Below are 17,560 nucleotides of genomic sequence, written 5' to 3'. Positions count from 1 at the left end.
GCTGTAAAACGGAGTCTTTGACTCTTCCTCTGACACTGCCTAGTGTGTAGGTCCTGGATAGCAGGAAGCTTGACCCCAGTGTGTAATTATCTCTGTCCCTCTGTGTGGCCTTTATACATGTTGAATATATTATTAATCAAATAACATTGGAACAACAAAGCTGTAAAACGGAGTCTTTGACTCTTCCTCTGACACTGCCTAGTGTGTAGGTCCTGGATAGCAGGAAGCTTGACCCCAGTGTGTAATTATCTCTGTCCCTCTGTGTGGCCTTTATACATGTTGAATATATTATTAATCAAATAACATTGGAACAACAAAGCTGTAAAACGGAGTCTTTGACTCTTCCTCTGACACTGCCTAGTGTGTAGGTCCTGGATAGCAGGAAGCTTGACCCCAGTGTGTAATTATCTCTGTCCCTCTGTGTGGCCTTTATACATGTTGAATATATTATTAATCAAATAACATTGGAACAACAAAGCTGTAAAACGGAGTCTTTGACTCTTCCTCTGACACTGCCTAGTGTGTAGGTCCTGGATAGCAGGAAGCTTGACCCCAGTGTGTAATTATCTCTGTCCCTCTGTGTGGCCTTTATACATGTTGAATATATTATTAATCAAATAACATTGGAACAACAAAGCTGTAAAACGGAGTCTTTGACTCTTCCTCTGACACTGCCTAGTGTGTAGGTCCTGGATAGCAGGAAGCTTGACCCCAGTGTGTAATTATCTCTGTCCCTCTGTGTGGCCTTTATACATGTTGAATATATTATTAATCAAATAACATTGGAACAACAAAGCTGTAAAACGGAGTCTTTGACTCTTCCTCTGACACTGCCTAGTGTGTAGGTCCTGGATAGCAGGAAGCTTGACCCCAGTGTGTAATTATCTCTGTCCCTCTGTGTGGCCTTTATACATGTTGAATATATTATTAATCAAATAACATTGGAACAACAAAGCTGTAAAACGGAGTCTTTGACTCTTCCTCTGACACTGCCTAGTGTGTAGGTCCTGGATAGCAGGAAGCTTGACCCCAGTGTGTAATTATCTCTGTCCCTCTGTGTGGCCTTTATACATGTTGAATATATTATTAATCAAATAACATTGGAACAACAAAGCTGTAAAACGGAGTCTTTGACTCTTCCTCTGACACTGCCTAGTGTGTAGGTCCTGGATAGCAGGAAGCTTGACCCCAGTGTGTAATTATCTCTGTCCCTCTGTGTGGCCTTTATACATGTTGAATATATTATTAATCAAATAACATTGGAACAACAAAGCTGTAAAACGGAGTCTTTGACTCTTCCTCTGACACTGCCTAGTGTGTAGGTCCTGGATAGCAGGAAGCTTGACCCCAGTGTGTAATTATCTCTGTCCCTCTGTGTGGCCTTTATACATGTTGAATATATTATTAATCAAATAACATTGGAACAACAAAGCTGTAAAACGGAGTCTTTGACTCTTCCTCTGACACTGCCTAGTGTGTAGGTCCTGGATAGCAGGAAGCTTGACCCCAGTGTGTAATTATCTCTGTCCCTCTGTGTGGCCTTTATACATGTTGAATATATTATTAATCAAATAACATTGGAACAACAAAGCTGTAAAACGGAGTCTTTGACTCTTCCTCTGACACTGCCTAGTGTGTAGGTCCTGGATAGCAGGAAGCTTGACCCCAGTGTGTAATTATCTCTGTCCCTCTGTGTGGCCTTTATACATGTTGAATATATTATTAATCAAATAACATTGGAACAACAAAGCTGTAAAACGGAGTCTTTGACTCTTCCTCTGACACTGCCTAGTGTGTAGGTCCTGGATAGCAGGAAGCTTGACCCCAGTGTGTAATTATCTCTGTCCCTCTGTGTGGCCTTTATACATGTTGAATATATTATTAATCAAATAACATTGGAACAACAAAGCTGTAAAACGGAGTCTTTGACTCTTCCTCTGACACTGCCTAGTGTGTAGGTCCTGGATAGCAGGAAGCTTGACCCCAGTGTGTAATTATCTCTGTCCCTCTGTGTGGCCTTTATACATGTTGAATATATTATTAATCAAATAACATTGGAACAACAAAGCTGTAAAACGGAGTCTTTGACTCTTCCTCTGACACTGCCTAGTGTGTAGGTCCTGGATAGCAGGAAGCTTGACCCCAGTGTGTAATTATCTCTGTCCCTCTGTGTGGCCTTTATACATGTTGAATATATTATTAATCAAATAACATTGGAACAACAAAGCTGTAAAACGGAGTCTTTGACTCTTCCTCTGACACTGCCTAGTGTGTAGGTCCTGGATAGCAGGAAGCTTGACCCCAGTGTGTAATTATCTCTGTCCCTCTGTGTGGCCTTTATACATGTTGAATATATTATTAATCAAATAACATTGGAACAACAAAGCTGTAAAACGGAGTCTTTGACTCTTCCTCTGACACTGCCTAGTGTGTAGGTCCTGGATAGCAGGAAGCTTGACCCCAGTGTGTAATTATCTCTGTCCCTCTGTGTGGCCTTTATACATGTTGAATATATTATTAATCAAATAACATTGGAACAACAAAGCTGTAAAACGGAGTCTTTGACTCTTCCTCTGACACTGCCTAGTGTGTAGGTCCTGGATAGCAGGAAGCTTGACCCCAGTGTGTAATTATCTCTGTCCCTCTGTGTGGCCTTTATACATGTTGAATATATTATTAATCAAATAACATTGGAACAACAAAGCTGTAAAACGGAGTCTTTGACTCTTCCTCTGACACTGCCTAGTGTGTAGGTCCTGGATAGCAGGAAGCTTGACCCCAGTGTGTAATTATCTCTGTCCCTCTGTGTGGCCTTTATACATGTTGAATATATTATTAATCAAATAACATTGGAACAACAAAGCTGTAAAACGGAGTCTTTGACTCTTCCTCTGACACTGCCTAGTGTGTAGGTCCTGGATAGCAGGAAGCTTGACCCCAGTGTGTAATTATCTCTGTCCCTCTGTGTGGCCTTTATACATGTTGAATATATTATTAATCAAATAACATTGGAACAACAAAGCTGTAAAACGGAGTCTTTGACTCTTCCTCTGACACTGCCTAGTGTGTAGGTCCTGGATAGCAGGAAGCTTGACCCCAGTGTGTAATTATCTCTGTCCCTCTGTGTGGCCTTTATACATGTTGAATATATTATTAATCAAATAACATTGGAACAACAAAGCTGTAAAACGGAGTCTTTGACTCTTCCTCTGACACTGCCTAGTGTGTAGGTCCTGGATAGCAGGAAGCTTGACCCCAGTGTGTAATTATCTCTGTCCCTCTGTGTGGCCTTTATACATGTTGAATATATTATTAATCAAATAACATTGGAACAACAAAGCTGTAAAACGGAGTCTTTGACTCTTCCTCTGACACTGCCTAGTGTGTAGGTCCTGGATAGCAGGAAGCTTGACCCCAGTGTGTAATTATCTCTGTCCCTCTGTGTGGCCTTTATACATGTTGAATATATTATTAATCAAATAACATTGGAACAACAAAGCTGTAAAACGGAGTCTTTGACTCTTCCTCTGACACTGCCTAGTGTGTAGGTCCTGGATAGCAGGAAGCTTGACCCCAGTGTGTAATTATCTCTGTCCCTCTGTGTGGCCTTTATACATGTTGAATATATTATTAATCAAATAACATTGGAACAACAAAGCTGTAAAACGGAGTCTTTGACTCTTCCTCTGACACTGCCTAGTGTGTAGGTCCTGGATAGCAGGAAGCTTGACCCCAGTGTGTAATTATCTCTGTCCCTCTGTGTGGCCTTTATACATGTTGAATATATTATTAATCAAATAACATTGGAACAACAAAGCTGTAAAACGGAGTCTTTGACTCTTCCTCTGACACTGCCTAGTGTGTAGGTCCTGGATAGCAGGAAGCTTGACCCCAGTGTGTAATTATCTCTGTCCCTCTGTGTGGCCTTTATACATGTTGAATATATTATTAATCAAATAACATTGGAACAACAAAGCTGTAAAACGTTATCCTAAATATAATATGTTTAATGTAGAGACACAGGAGAGGATCACTTTGGTTTTTAGTTCATCCACGAGGTTCTCTTTGATCATGGGATGAAATACTGTAGAGCAAAAAGAAGTTGATGCTATACAGTAAACACTGCCCAAAAAGCCGGGATATACACGCGTTGTCCACCACTATTCTTTGTCACCCTGATGAAGGCTGTTATAGCCGCAACGCATCAGTATTTTCTTATTCTTGGCTGTAAAACAATAAAGGCTTCTTAATGTTTTCACTACATGAGTGCCTTAATTATTTCTGGAAGTTTGTTTGCAGTAAGGCTTTTCGAGCGTTGCTTACTATCCAGCATCAACTTCATTTAGTTCTATAATATGTTTAATATGAGGGTTTCAGCATCAAACTTCTTTTTTTTTTTGGCACCAAACTGGTGTCAGTTGAGGAAAAATGCCTTAGTTGGAAGAGTTATTATGCCATTGTTGAATAGATGTTTTTTTCATTAATTAGTCTATTTTCTCTTGAACCATATATTCTATCCACAAGAAACTCATGGATAATATGGACACAGATATAAAAAAATGAATACTGTATATCAATTCATTTTGATATATTACCGAAGATTCCTGTAACTTTGGTAAATTACCAGAAGCTTTGCAAGCCTTCCCCCGCCTTGAGCTCCGTTTTTTTGTTTCCCCCCCCAGAGTATGATTGAGGGAGGGTACGCTGATCCTAGATCTGTGCCTTCGAGCAGTTTTTACCTAGGTGTTTTAAGTGCTGCTGTTGTTATGGAAGCCAGGGTCAGCTGTTTGTCATTGGAGTTGCCGGGGGATGTCATTTTGGGCTGGCCATAAACGACTCATCAGGGAGCCACAGATGTTCCGTCTCCAGTCAAGAGTTCTCCACAGATGGTCTTGTTTTGCCATTGCAGTAAAAAAAACAATCCAACACTACAGTTTGAGTGTATGACCAGTGCTGTTGTCTCCTGCAGGACACTGGTGATTGGGGGGGCTGGTTCCCTCATGCTGGACCTGTATGGTTGGGAGAGTGTGTTCTATGTGTCTGGTCTGCTCTCTGTCCTCTGGGCGTACTGCATATGGAAATACCTGCTCAGAGGGGAAGGTAAGGAGTGTGTAGGTGTAATGACCACATGCATATCTTACTGAAACTGAACACTTTCATTTCACAGCTAGACTATTTTGGGCAAGTGCTGCGTCATTGTTGTTTTCTAGCCATCTGCTCCTATTGTTGTCATGAACTTCCTCTGAGCTCCACATTGAGCTCAGACTTTTCTCTTTCTTTGTGTGTGTGTGTGTGTGTGTGTTCCAGGACCTATCATCACATTGGAGTCGCTGGGTCGTGGAGGGCCCCGGTCCAAACTCTCCAGGAGACACTGGCTACGTCTCTTCAAACAACCTGCTGTCTGGTGAGAGGCCCAAACACAATCCTCTCTGATCAGCTCACTTCCCTGTAGATGTTTCTGTCTCACATAAAGGCTTCATTCATATCCTCTGTGCCTGTCTCTATTGGCTGTTATTTATAGAACCCCATGGCAGTCCGTGCAACTGATCTGCCCTGTTTACAATGACTGAAATGATTGGTTGGTTGGTGTTATTTCCTGTAATGACTAAACCACACCTTGATAGGAAAATGAACCACTGAACAGAAAAGCAGATGTCACTGACTGTGTAGGTGGGGGTTGGTGTGAGCATGGATTTACAGCACGGACTGACACTGTTCAGTTCTTGAATGAGCGAAACTCAGTGGAGAGAGAGCTATTTAAACACTCTGAATAAATGTACAGTAAACATACTGATGGTGCTTGTTTTTATGTTGCACAAGCACATTAATATAACTGTAGTGGTGACCCATACGTAAGTTATTTCAGCCAGTAAAAGTAGAAACTGCTGTGGAATATTTTGAGCTTTAAAAAGTTGTAGCCTATGAGTCATAGAAGTGGTACACTAACTTAATTATATTTGTTTGCTCTGTCTCTCTCTGTCTCTCTCTCTCTCTGTCTCCATTATCCTCCCTTCAGTGCTGTGATTATTACGCACCTTTGCACTGCGAGCACCTTCTTCACAATGTTGTCATGGCTACCGACTTACTTCAAGGACACCTTCCCTGATGCCAAGGTAACTTGCCCCTCCATCCCTCCTCTTTTCCCAACCCATTCCTTCAGAAGATGAGACTAAACAAAACTTGAAATACCACATTGGAGTTCAAGGTTGGAATGGCAAAGACAACAGACACACTTGAAAGTGTACATACAAAATGGCTCATCTAGTCAGACCCCCCTGCATCTGACAGACCTGTGTAATACCACTGAGTAAACCAAGAGAGGGCGGTATAGACATAAAACTCTGCTAGCTAAGGAACTCGGATGTTCCCCCAACTTAGATGTTTGCCAAGTTGGATCACTATCTCTTAACAAACGTATAGGGTATTAATGTCATACATGTCTGAGCTCATATCAGTGTTCTTGGTGTTAAATGTTATGGTGTTCTCCCCGCAGGGTTGGGTGTTTAATGTTATCCCTTGGTTTGTGGCCATCCCCTCTTCTCTCTTCAGTGGCTGTCTCTCTGACCACCTTATCAGCCGAGGTAATGCCAGAGATATCAACTATTTGTCATCAGGAAACAAATGATCAGTCGAAGTTGCTACCCTTATACGATTGTTTTTAACTATTGATCTGTCCCACGTCTCTCTCTCTCTCTCTCTCTTTCTCTCTCTGTCTCTAGGGTTTGACACTGCTGCTGTGAGGAAGCTTATGCAGGTATTGTAGCTTGTTTCCGATTCAATGCCCACATTGGCGTTACTAGTTCACGTTGCCTTTCCTCTCCTCACCTTTCCTCTCCTTGTGTCCTGGTCAGTTCTTCTCCATGGGTGTGTCCAGTGTGTTTACCCTCCTGCTGTGTGGCACCAACACCTTCCCCACAGCTGTGGCCTTTGTCTCTGCCACCATGGGCCTCACCACCTTCAGCCACAGGTACCGATGCTCGTCCCCAAATCCGCTCCTAGGCCTAGTGTCTATCATCTAGGACCATATTCAGCCACAGGTACTAACCCTTGAGGACTACGCTGTTTGATCCTGGAAGTGTACAAGGATGTAAATGAATGATGCAGGATGTAGATAATAACCAACAGTGGAATGGGTCATATAAACATAATCACCCCCTCACAAGCTCTTTAACAGCGACTATGTAGTTCCACTTATCTTATCTCTCAGTTTTATAGGGTTTAATATGTTCAGGTGATAAAGATAGGGAGTCTGTATTACACCTTACCTACCAAGGAAGAAAATATAGGGAGTCTGTATAACACCTTACCTACTGAGGAAGAAAATATAGGGAGTCTGTATTACACCTTATCTACTGAGACAGAAAATATAGGGAGTCTGTATTACACCTTACCTACTGAGGAAGAAAAGATAGGGAGTCTGTATTACACCTTACCTACCAAGGAAGAAAATATAGGGAGTCTGTATTACACCTTACCTACTGAGGAAGAAAATATAGGGAGTCTGTATAACACCTTACCTACTGAGGAAGAAAAGATAGGGAGTCTGTATTACACCTTACCTACCAAGGAAGAAAATATAGGGAGTCTGTATTACACCTTACCTACTGAGGAAGAAAATATAGGGAGTCTGTATAACACCTTACCTACTGAGGAAGAAAATATAGGGAGTCTGTATTACACCTTATCTACTGAGGCAGAAAATATAGGGAGTCTGTTTTACACCTTACCTACTGATAAAGGAATTCTAAATTCCTCTGTATTGTTTCCCAATCAGAATTAAATACTCTGTCAATGCATTCGAAGGGTTTGAAAGACCCAATATTTTTATAAGAATGGACAGAGCCCCGGTCTTAAGTCAGGTAACAGCGTTTAATTCAACAGAGTACTAGTACATACACATTTTTCCACAGGTTATAAACTGAAAATGACGTCAGCGTTTTCTAAATGTTCTATCTCTTCATGACACGGGTAGAGAGGCCCTATAGTTCTTGAGCCTTCCCTCCTCGCCTGAAGCCAAGGTCGGTCAGTGTAAATCAGCATTCTAGACAGTCTGGAGATAGTCCGTCCCTGCCATCTGGAGATAGTTCATTCATTTGTACAAAGGAACAGACCGTCATTGTTACTAAACTCCTGACTATATTATATACAATTGGGAATGGGAGCAAGAGAGAAAATTCATATATGTACAGTACATAATAGCATTTGGACTAGTCAGTTCTGATTGAAATGTATACATAATTAGTCATAATTGATAAAGAATTCCCTTAACACCTACTGAGGCAGAAAATATAGGGAGTCTGTATTATACCTTGTCTACTGGGGAAGTAAATATAGGGAGTCTGTTTAACACCTTGTCTACTGGGGCAGTAAATATAGGGAGTCTGTTTAACACCTTGTCTACTGGGGCAGTAAATGAGGGGGTCTGTATTATACCTTGTCTACTGGGGCAGTAAATATAGGGAGTCTGTTTAACATCTTGTCTACTGGGGCAGTAAATATAGGGAGTCTGTTTAACATCTTGTCTACTGGGGCAGTAAATATAGGGAGTCTGAAAAACAGCTACCACTAACATTGAGTGGCTGCTGCCAACACACTGGCAATGACACTGACTCAACGCCAGCCACTTTAATAATGGGAATTGATGGGAAATGATGTAAATATATCACTAGCCACTTTAAACAATGCTACCTTATATAATGTTACTTACCCTACATTATTCATCTCATATGCATACGTATATACTGGACTCTATATCATCGACTGCATCCTTATGTAATACATGTATCACTAGCCACTTTAACTATGCCACTTGGTTTACATACTCATCTCATATGTTATACTGTACTCGATATCATCTACTGTATCTTGCCTATGCTGCTCTGTACCATCACTCATTCATATATCCTTATGTACATATTCCTTATCCCCTTACACTGTGTATAAGACAGCAGTTTTTTTTTTGGAATTGTTAGTTAGATTACTTGTTCGTTATTACTGCATTGTCGGAACTAGAAGCACAAGCATTTCGCTACACTCGCATTAACATCTGCTAACCATGTGTATGTGACAAATAAAATTTGATTTGATTATACCTTGTCTACTGGGGCAGTAAATATAGGGAGTCTGTTTAACACCTTGTCTACTGGGGCAGTAAATATAGAGAGTCTGTATTATACCTTGTCTACTGGGGCAGTAAATATAGAGAGTCTGTATTATACCTTGTCTACTGAGGCAGTAAATATAGGGAGTCTGTTTAACACCTTATCTACTGGAGCAGTAAATATAGGGAGTCTGTTTCACACCTTGTCTACTGGGGCAGTAAATATAGAGAGTCTGTTTAACACCTTGTCTACTGGGGCAGTAAATATAGAGAGTCTGTTTAACACCTTGTCTACTGGGGCAGTAAATATAGGGAGTCTGTTTAACACCTTGTCTACTGGGGCAGTAAATATAGGGAGTCTGTTTAACACCTTGTCTACTGGGGCAGTAAATATAGAGAGTGTATTATACCTTGTCTACTGGGGCAGTAAATATAGAGAGTGTATTATACCTTGTCTACTGGGGCAGTAAATATAGGGAGTCTGTTTAACACCTTGTCTACTGGGGCAGTAAATATAGAGAGTCTGTTTAACACCTTGTCTACTGGGGCAGTAAATATAGGGAGTCTGTTTATCACCTTATCTACTGGGGCAGTAAATATAGAGAGTCTGTATTATACCTTGTCTACTGGGGCAGTAAATATAGGGAGTCTGTTTAACACCTTGTCTACTGGGGCAGTAAATATAGAGAGTCTGTATTATACCTTGTCTACTGGGGCAGTAAATATATAGAGTCTGTTTAACACCTTGTCTACTGGGGCAGTAAATATAGGGAGTCTGTTTAACACCTACTGGGGCAGTAAATATAGGGAGTCTGTTTAACACCTTGTCTACTGGGGCAGTAAATATAGGGAGTCTGTTTAACACCTTATCTACTGGGGCAGTAAATATAGAGAGTCTGTATTACACCTTGTCTACTGGGGCAGTAAATATAGAGAGTCTGTATTATACCTTGTCTACTGGGGCAGTAAATATAGAGAGTGTATTATACCTTGTCTACTGGGGCAGTAAATATAGGGAGTCTGTTTAACATCTTGTCTACTGGGGCAGTAAATATAGGGAGTCTGTTTAACACCTTATCTACTGGAGCAGTAAATATAGGGAGTCTGTATTACACCTTATCTACTGGGGCAGTAAATATAGGGAGTCTGTTTAACACCTTGTCTACTGTGGCAGTAAATATAGAGAGTGTATTATACCTTGTCTACTGGGGCAGTAAATATAGAGAGTCTGTATTATACCTTGTCTACTGGGGCAGTAAATATAGGGAGTCTGTATTATACCTTGTCTACTGGGGCAGTAAATATAGGGAGTCTGTTTAACACCTTGTCTACTGGGGCAGTAAATATAGGGAGTCTGTTTACCATCTTGTCTACTGGGGCAGTAAATATAGAGAGTCTGTATTATACCTTGTCTACTGGGGCAGTAAATATAGAGAGTCTGTATTATACCTTGTCTACTGGGGCAGTAAATATAGGGAGTCTGTTTAACACCTTGTCTACTGGGGCAGTAAATATAGAGAGTCTGTATTATACCTTGTCTACTGGGGCAGTAAATATAGGGAGTCTGTTTAACACCTTGTCTACTGGGGCAGTAAATATAGAGAGTCTGTTTAACACCTTGTCTACTGGGGCAGTAAATATAGGGAGTCTGTATTACACCTTGTCTACTGGGGCAGTAAATATAGGGAGTCTGTTTAACACCTACTGGGGCAGTAAATATAGGGAGTCTGTTTAACACCTTGTCTACTGGGGCAGTAAATATAGGGAGTCTGTATTACACCTTGTCTACTGGGGCAGTAAATATAGGGAGTCTGTTTAACACATTGTCTACTGGGGCAGTAAATATAGGGAGTCTGTTTAACACCTACTGGGGCAGTAAATATAGGGAGTCTGTTTAACACCTTGTCTACTGGGGCAGTAAATATAGGGAGTCTGTTTAACACCTTGTCTACTGGGGCAGTAAATATAGGGAGTCTGTATTACACCTTGTCTACTGGGGCAGTAAATATAGGGAGTCTGTTTAACACATTGTCTACTGGGGCAGTAAATATAGGGAGTCTGTTTAACATCTTGTCTACTGGGGCAGTAAATATAGGGAGTCTGTATTACACCTTGTCTACTGGGGCAGTAAATATAGGGAGTCTGTATTACACCTTATCTACTGGGGCAGTAAATATAGGGAGTCTGTTTAACACCTTGTCTACTGGGGCAGTAAATATAGGGAGTCTGTTTAACACCTACTGGGGCAGTAAATATAGGGAGTCTGTTTAACACCTTGTCTACCTACTGGGGCAGTAAATATAGGGAGTCTGTTTAACACCTTGTCTACTGGGACAATAAATATAGGGAGTCTGTTTAACACCTTGTCTACTGGGGCAGACAGTAACGTGTCTTGTGTCTGTACTCCAGCGGTGTGTCTGTGAATGTTCAGGACCTGGCTCCGTCATGTGCTGGGGCTCTGTTTGGTATGTTACACCAATGGCTCATTTATCCTCTCAGCAGATTTGATTGATGAATATTTACAGTCCTGTCAAATATTACAAATGAATCATGTATCTATTTTTCATTGCAGGTGTTATGAATACCTGTGGAGCATTCTCAGGTAAGCATGTTCATTGAGGGACAAACCAAAGCGGAAACATCTGTGTTGAATGGTTCACCAACAGTTCCAGGATCAGTTGTGTTGTCCTTTCATGAGGTGGTGATGAATAATTCATCTGATGGTTCTAAAGGCAGCACTTTGGGTTGTGTCTCTTGTCAGTCTCATTGGCTCCAATGCTCCATGCATATTTCATACTGGCGTGATAATAGAGTTTGTGTCAGATAAATAATTGAGGGAGTAGAAGATGACAGTTAGGGCACCGTAGGGGGAAGGGGCATTTGAAACCGTTTACTTATACCCCACACAACTGGGAATGGGAGGCTGAACTGGCATTGGTTGATATGATATGCCATAGTCTGAAACTGCTCAGTTTGTGCGTGCATGTACTGTCTCCTAATGCCGTATTCCTCTGCGTATCTGATCGTGTTTCTCCAGGTGTGCTGATGGTGTATTTCTCTGGGTATCTGATTGAGGCTACAGGGTCGTGGGCGTCTGTCTTCACCCTCATCACTGTGGTGAACCTGGTGGGCCTGGTCACCTTCCTGGCCTTCGCTGAGGCCCGCCGGGTCGACATGGACTCTTCCAAGGGCCACTACCACGACATCCACATCTGAGTCCCAAGCCCTGGTCCCTCAACAACCACCTTTTAAACTGAGGGGCCAAAACGGGACCAGGTCCCACACTATCCACATCTGAGTCCCCAAAACAGGACCAGAACCTATGCCCATGTACCACAGAATGCACACTGGAGACTTAAATATAGAAAGAGAACAGCGAGAGCCTTGGTCTGTTGAATGTATCAAAACATCCACATCAGAATTTGAGAAGTGAAACAGTAGTGAAAGTCAATCCTAGATGTTTGTCAGATCATAGTCAGTGTTTCTTCTATATTAATTTAACAACTCAATTGTTTCTCTCGATATAGACATTCGTGGATGTGGCAATTTCAGCTACACCTGTTGCTGACAAGCACACAGCCATGTCATCTCTATAGACAAACATTAGCACAGTAGAATGGCCTTACTGAAGAGCTCAGTGACTTTCAACTTGGCACCGTCATAGGATGTCACCAGTTTGTCTAATGTCTGCCCTGCTAGAGCTTCCCCGGTCAACTGCTAGAGCTTCCCCGGTCAACTGCTAGAGCTTCCCCGGTCAACTGCTAGAGCTTCCCCGGTCAACTGTTAGAGCTGCCCCGGTCAACTGTTAGAGCTGCCCCGGTCAACTGTTAGAGCTGCCCCGGTCAACTGTTAGAGCTGCCCCGGTCAACTGTTAGAGCTGCCCCGGTCAACTGTTAGAGCTGCCCCGGTCAACTGTTAGAGCTGCCCCGGTCAACTGCTAGAGCTGCCCCGGTCAACTGTCAGTGCTGTTATCGTGATGTGGAAACGTCTAAGAGCAACAACGGTCGCAAAATGGTACGCCACACAAGCTCACAGAACGGGACTGTCGAGTACTGAAGCACGTAGAAATCATCTGTCCTCGGTTAAAATTTTCGCTACCGAGTTCCAAACTGCCTCTGGAAGCAACGTCAGCACAAGAACTGTCGGGAGCTTCATGAAATGGGTTTCCATGGCCGAGCAATCACAAACAAGCCTAAGGTCACCATGCACAATGCCATGTGTCTGGTGGAGTGGTGTAAAGCTTCCTGCCATTGGACTCTGGAACATGCGTTCTCTGGAGTGATGAATCACATTTCACCATCTGGCAGTCTGATGGACGAATCTGGGTTTTGCGGATGCCAGGAGAACGCTACCTGCCCCAATGCATAGTGCCAAATGGAAAGATTGTAGAGGAGGAATAATGATCTGTGGCTGTTTTTCATGGTTCATGCCCCTTAGTTCCAGTGAAGGGAAATCACAATGCTACAGCATACAATGACATTCTACATGATTCTGTCCTTCCAACTTTGTGGCAACAGTTTGGGGAAGGTCCTTTCCTGTTTTAGCATGACAATGCCTCCGTGCACAAAGCGAGGTCCATACAGAAATGGTTTGCCGAGATTGGTGTGGAAGAACTTGACTGGCCTGCACAGAGCCCTGACCTCAACCCCATCGAAAAACTTTGATGAATTGGAACGTTGACTGCGAGCCAGGCCTAATCGCCCAACATCAGTGCCCGACCTCACTAATGCTCTTGTGGCTGAATGGAAGCAAGTCCCTGCAGCAATGTTCCAACATCTAGTGGAAAGCCTTCCCATAAGAGTGTAAGCTGTTATAGCAGCAAAGGGGGGACCAACTCCGTATTATTGCCATTTTAGAATGAGATGTTCGACGAGCATGTGTCCACATACTATATATATATAGTTGAAGTCGGAAGTTTACATACACCTTAGCCAAATACATTTAAACTCAATTGTTCACAATTCCTGACATTTAATCCTGGTAGAAATTCCCTGTTGTAGGTCAGTTAGGATCATCACTTTAATTTAAGAATGTGAAATGTCAGAATAATAGTAGAGTGAATGATTTATTTCAGCACATTCCCAGTGGGTCAGAAGTTTACATACACTGAATGTTGTCCCATTCCTCTTGACAGCTGGTGTAACTGAGTCAGGTTTATAGGCCTCCTTGCTTGCACACGCTTTTTCAGTTCTGCCCACAAATTTTCTATAGGATTGAGGTCCGAGCTTTGTGATGGCCACTCCAATATCTTGACTTTGTTGTCCTTAGGCCATTTTGCTATATTTTTGTAAGTGCATTGTCCATTGGAAGCCCCATTTGCGACCAACTTCCTGACTGGCGTCTTGAGATGTTGCTTCAATATAACCACACAAAATTCCTCCCTCATGATGCCATCTAATTTGTGAAGTGCACCAGTCCCTCCTGCAGCAAAGCACCCCCACAACATGTTGCTGCCACCCCCACAACATGTTGCTGCCACCCCCACAACATGTTGCTGCCACCCCCACAACATGTTGCTGCCACCCCCACAACATGTTGCTGCCACCCCCACAACATGATGCTGCCACCCCCACAACATGATGCTGCCACCCCCACAACATGATGCTGCCACCCCCACAACATGATGCTGCCACCCCCACAACATGATTCTGCCACCCCCACAACATGATTCTGCCACCCCCACAACATGATTCTGCCACCCCCGTGCTTCATAGTTTGGATGGGGTTCTTTGGCTTGCAAGCCTTCCCCTTTTTCCTCCAAACGTAACGATGGTCATTATGGCCAAACAGTTCTATTTTTGTTTCATCAAACCAGAGGACATTTCTCCAAAAAGTAAGATCTTTGTCCCCATGTGCAGTTGCAAAACGTAGTCTATTTTTTTATTGGCGGTTTTGGAGCAGTGGCTTCTTCCTTGCTGAGCGGCCTTTCAGGTTATGTCAATATAGGACTCGTTTTACTGTGGATATAGATACTTTTGTACCTGTTTCCTCCAGCATCTTCACAAGGTCCTTTTGTTGTTGTTCTGGGATTGATTTTCACTTTTCGCACCGAAGTACGTTCATCTCTAGGAGACAGAACGCGTCTCCTTCCTGAGCGGTATGACAGCTGCGTGGTCCCATGGTGTTTATACTTGCGTACTATTGTTTGTACAGGTGAACGCGGTACCTTCAGGCGTTTGGAAATTGCTCCCAAGGATGAACCAGACTTGTGGCGGTCTACAATTTTTTTTCTGAGGTCTTGGCTGATTTATTTTGATTTTCCCATGATGTCAAGCAAAGAGGCACTGAGTTTGAAGGCAGGCCTTGAAATACATCCACAGGTACACTTCCAATTAACTCAAATGATGTCAATTAGCCTATCAGAAGCTTCTAAAGCCATGACATCATTTTCTGGAATTTCACAAGCTGTTTAAAGGCATCGTCAACTTAGTGTATGTAAACTTCTGACCCACTGGAATTGTGATAGTGAATTGTAAGTGAAATTATCTGTCTGTAAAAAATTGTTGGAAAATTGACTTGTCATGCACAAAGTAGTGTGTCTAATTATATGTGTCTAATTATATGGGAACAACTAGCATGTCATTGCACTAACACTAGTTGCAATGCACCAATCCTCCCTCCCTTCCCACCCACTACCCTTCCCACCGACTACCCTTGCCACCACTGCTGAAAAAAATCCTAGGGGAACACTGACAGTGCTTCCATATTTGGATTTAAAGAACCATTCCTGCCATGTTTTGGATTGTTCGAATTCCAGCCATGGTTGGGCCTGTTGGGCTGGGACTGTGGAGTAGCGGTCGTGGAAATGGTGACTGTGCTTAACAGTTCAAAGGTTCAGTATGACCTCAGTGTCAGTGGTTCCACACACAGGTCTGGGTTTATGTTGGAGGAATATGAGGAGAATGACGTGTGTGAGCAGTCAGTTTGACGGTGGGTGCTCTATAGGTAACCGAGCACCCACCGAACAAGATGTGTATTTGTGGCTGATGAAGGAAGCCCTACTCTGTGGAGACTATTGGGAAAGATGTGTGTTTGTGGCTGATGAAGGAAGCTCTACTCTGTGGAGACTATTGGGAAGGATGTGTGTTTGTGGCTGATGAAGGAATCTCTACTCTGTGGAGACTATTGGGAAGGATGTGTGTTTGTGGCTGATGAAGGAAGCTCTACTCTGTGGAGACTATTGGGAAGGATGTGTGTTTGTGGCTGATGAAGGAAGCCCTACTCTGTGGAGACTATTGGGAAGGATGTGTGTTTGTGGCTGATGAAGGAATCTCTACTCTGTGGAGACTATTGGGAAGGATGTGTATTTGTGGCTGATGAAGGAATCTCTACTCTGTGGAGACTATTGGGAAGGATGTGTGTTTGTGGCTGATGAAGGAAGCCCTACTCTGTGGAGACTATTGGGAAGGATGTGTGTTTGGCTGATGAAGGAAGCTCTACTCTGTGGAGACTATTGGGAAGGATGTGTATTTGTGGCTGATGAAGGAATCTCTACTCTGTGGAGACTATTGGGAAGGATGTGTATTTGTGGCTGATGAAGGAAGCTCTACTCTGTGGAGACTATTGGGAAGGATGTGTGTTTGTGGCTGATGAAGGAAGCTCTACTCTGTGGAGACTATTGGGAAGGATGTGTATTTGTGGCTGATGAAGGAATCTCTACTCTGTGGAGACTATTGGGAAGGATGTGTGTTTGTGGCTGATGAAGGAAGCTCTACTCTGTGGAGACTATTGGGAAAGCATACTAAAAGAAAAAGCCCTGACTCTGTGAGTGGCATCTAATTAGGAGGTGACTAATCACCCATACACCCACTCTGATGTACTGTACAATTTACCTGCCATCGTCTATCACCATGGTTACATGCTCGTCAGTGTGCTTCACTGCGTTTTGTTTCCAGAGCTGTCATAGAGAGACTAGCCTCAACATACAGTGGGGCAAAAAAGTATTTAGTCAGCCACCAATTGTGCAAGTTCTCCCACTTAAAAAGATGAGGCCTGTAATTTTCATCATAGGTACACTTCAACTATGACAGACAAAATTAGAAAAAAAAATCCAGAAAATCACATTGTAGGATTTTTTATGAATTTATTTGCAAATTATGGTGGAAAATAAGTATTTGGTCAATAACAAAAGTTTATCTCAATACTTTGTTATATACCCTTTGTTGGCAATGACAGAGGTCAAACGTTTTCTGTAAGTCTTCACAAGATTTTCACACACCGTTGCTGGTATTACAGGCCTCTCATCTTTTTAAGTGGGAGAACTTGCACTGACTAAATACTTTTTCCCCCCCTCTGTACATTTTAGCTAGAAGGATTTGTTTTATGTTAAATTAAGAAGTTATCACGTTTCTTTTTTGAATGTAAAGATGATAATTGCATGACATGCTCAAATACAAAGACCTGAATCACAGATTCTTATTTTAATTTTATGCATTTCATTTATATGGAAATTGATATCAA

The 17,560-nt window shown here is 42.5% G+C and overlaps 1 protein-coding gene across 2 annotated transcripts in view; it reads left to right on the top strand.

The window, feature by feature from the left end:
• The window catches only part of LOC109883288 (solute carrier family 17 member 9-like), a 51,752-nt gene extending 39,000 nt beyond the window's left edge, over window positions 1-12,752 (top strand). The window contains exons 5-13 of one of the 2 annotated variants that reach the window (XR_004205754.1): window positions 4,970-5,100; window positions 5,308-5,404; window positions 6,017-6,113; window positions 6,494-6,581; window positions 6,720-6,754; window positions 6,852-7,037; window positions 11,510-11,565; window positions 11,673-11,702; window positions 12,138-12,153. Coding sequence is in view for 1 of the 2 variants with exons in the window: in XM_031806777.1 (XP_031662637.1) it covers window positions 4,970-5,100; window positions 5,308-5,404; window positions 6,017-6,113; window positions 6,494-6,581; window positions 6,720-6,754; window positions 6,852-6,967; window positions 11,510-11,565; window positions 11,673-11,702; window positions 12,138-12,316 (829 nt within the window). In the remaining variant the exon portion in view is untranslated. Of the gene's footprint in view, window positions 1-4,969; window positions 5,101-5,307; window positions 5,405-6,016; window positions 6,114-6,493; window positions 6,582-6,719; window positions 6,755-6,851; window positions 7,038-11,509; window positions 11,566-11,672; window positions 11,703-12,137 lie in introns of both variants that reach the window. The other variant, XM_031806777.1, reaches the window with a different exon arrangement.
• The last annotated feature ends 4,808 nt before the right edge of the window (window positions 12,753-17,560 follow it).

The sequence above is a fragment of the Oncorhynchus kisutch genome, linkage group LG27, assembly GCF_002021735.2.
Source record: "Oncorhynchus kisutch isolate 150728-3 linkage group LG27, Okis_V2, whole genome shotgun sequence".
Taxonomy (NCBI): Eukaryota; Metazoa; Chordata; class Actinopteri; order Salmoniformes; family Salmonidae; genus Oncorhynchus; species Oncorhynchus kisutch.
This window is presented reverse-complemented; position numbering and strand designations above follow the sequence as displayed.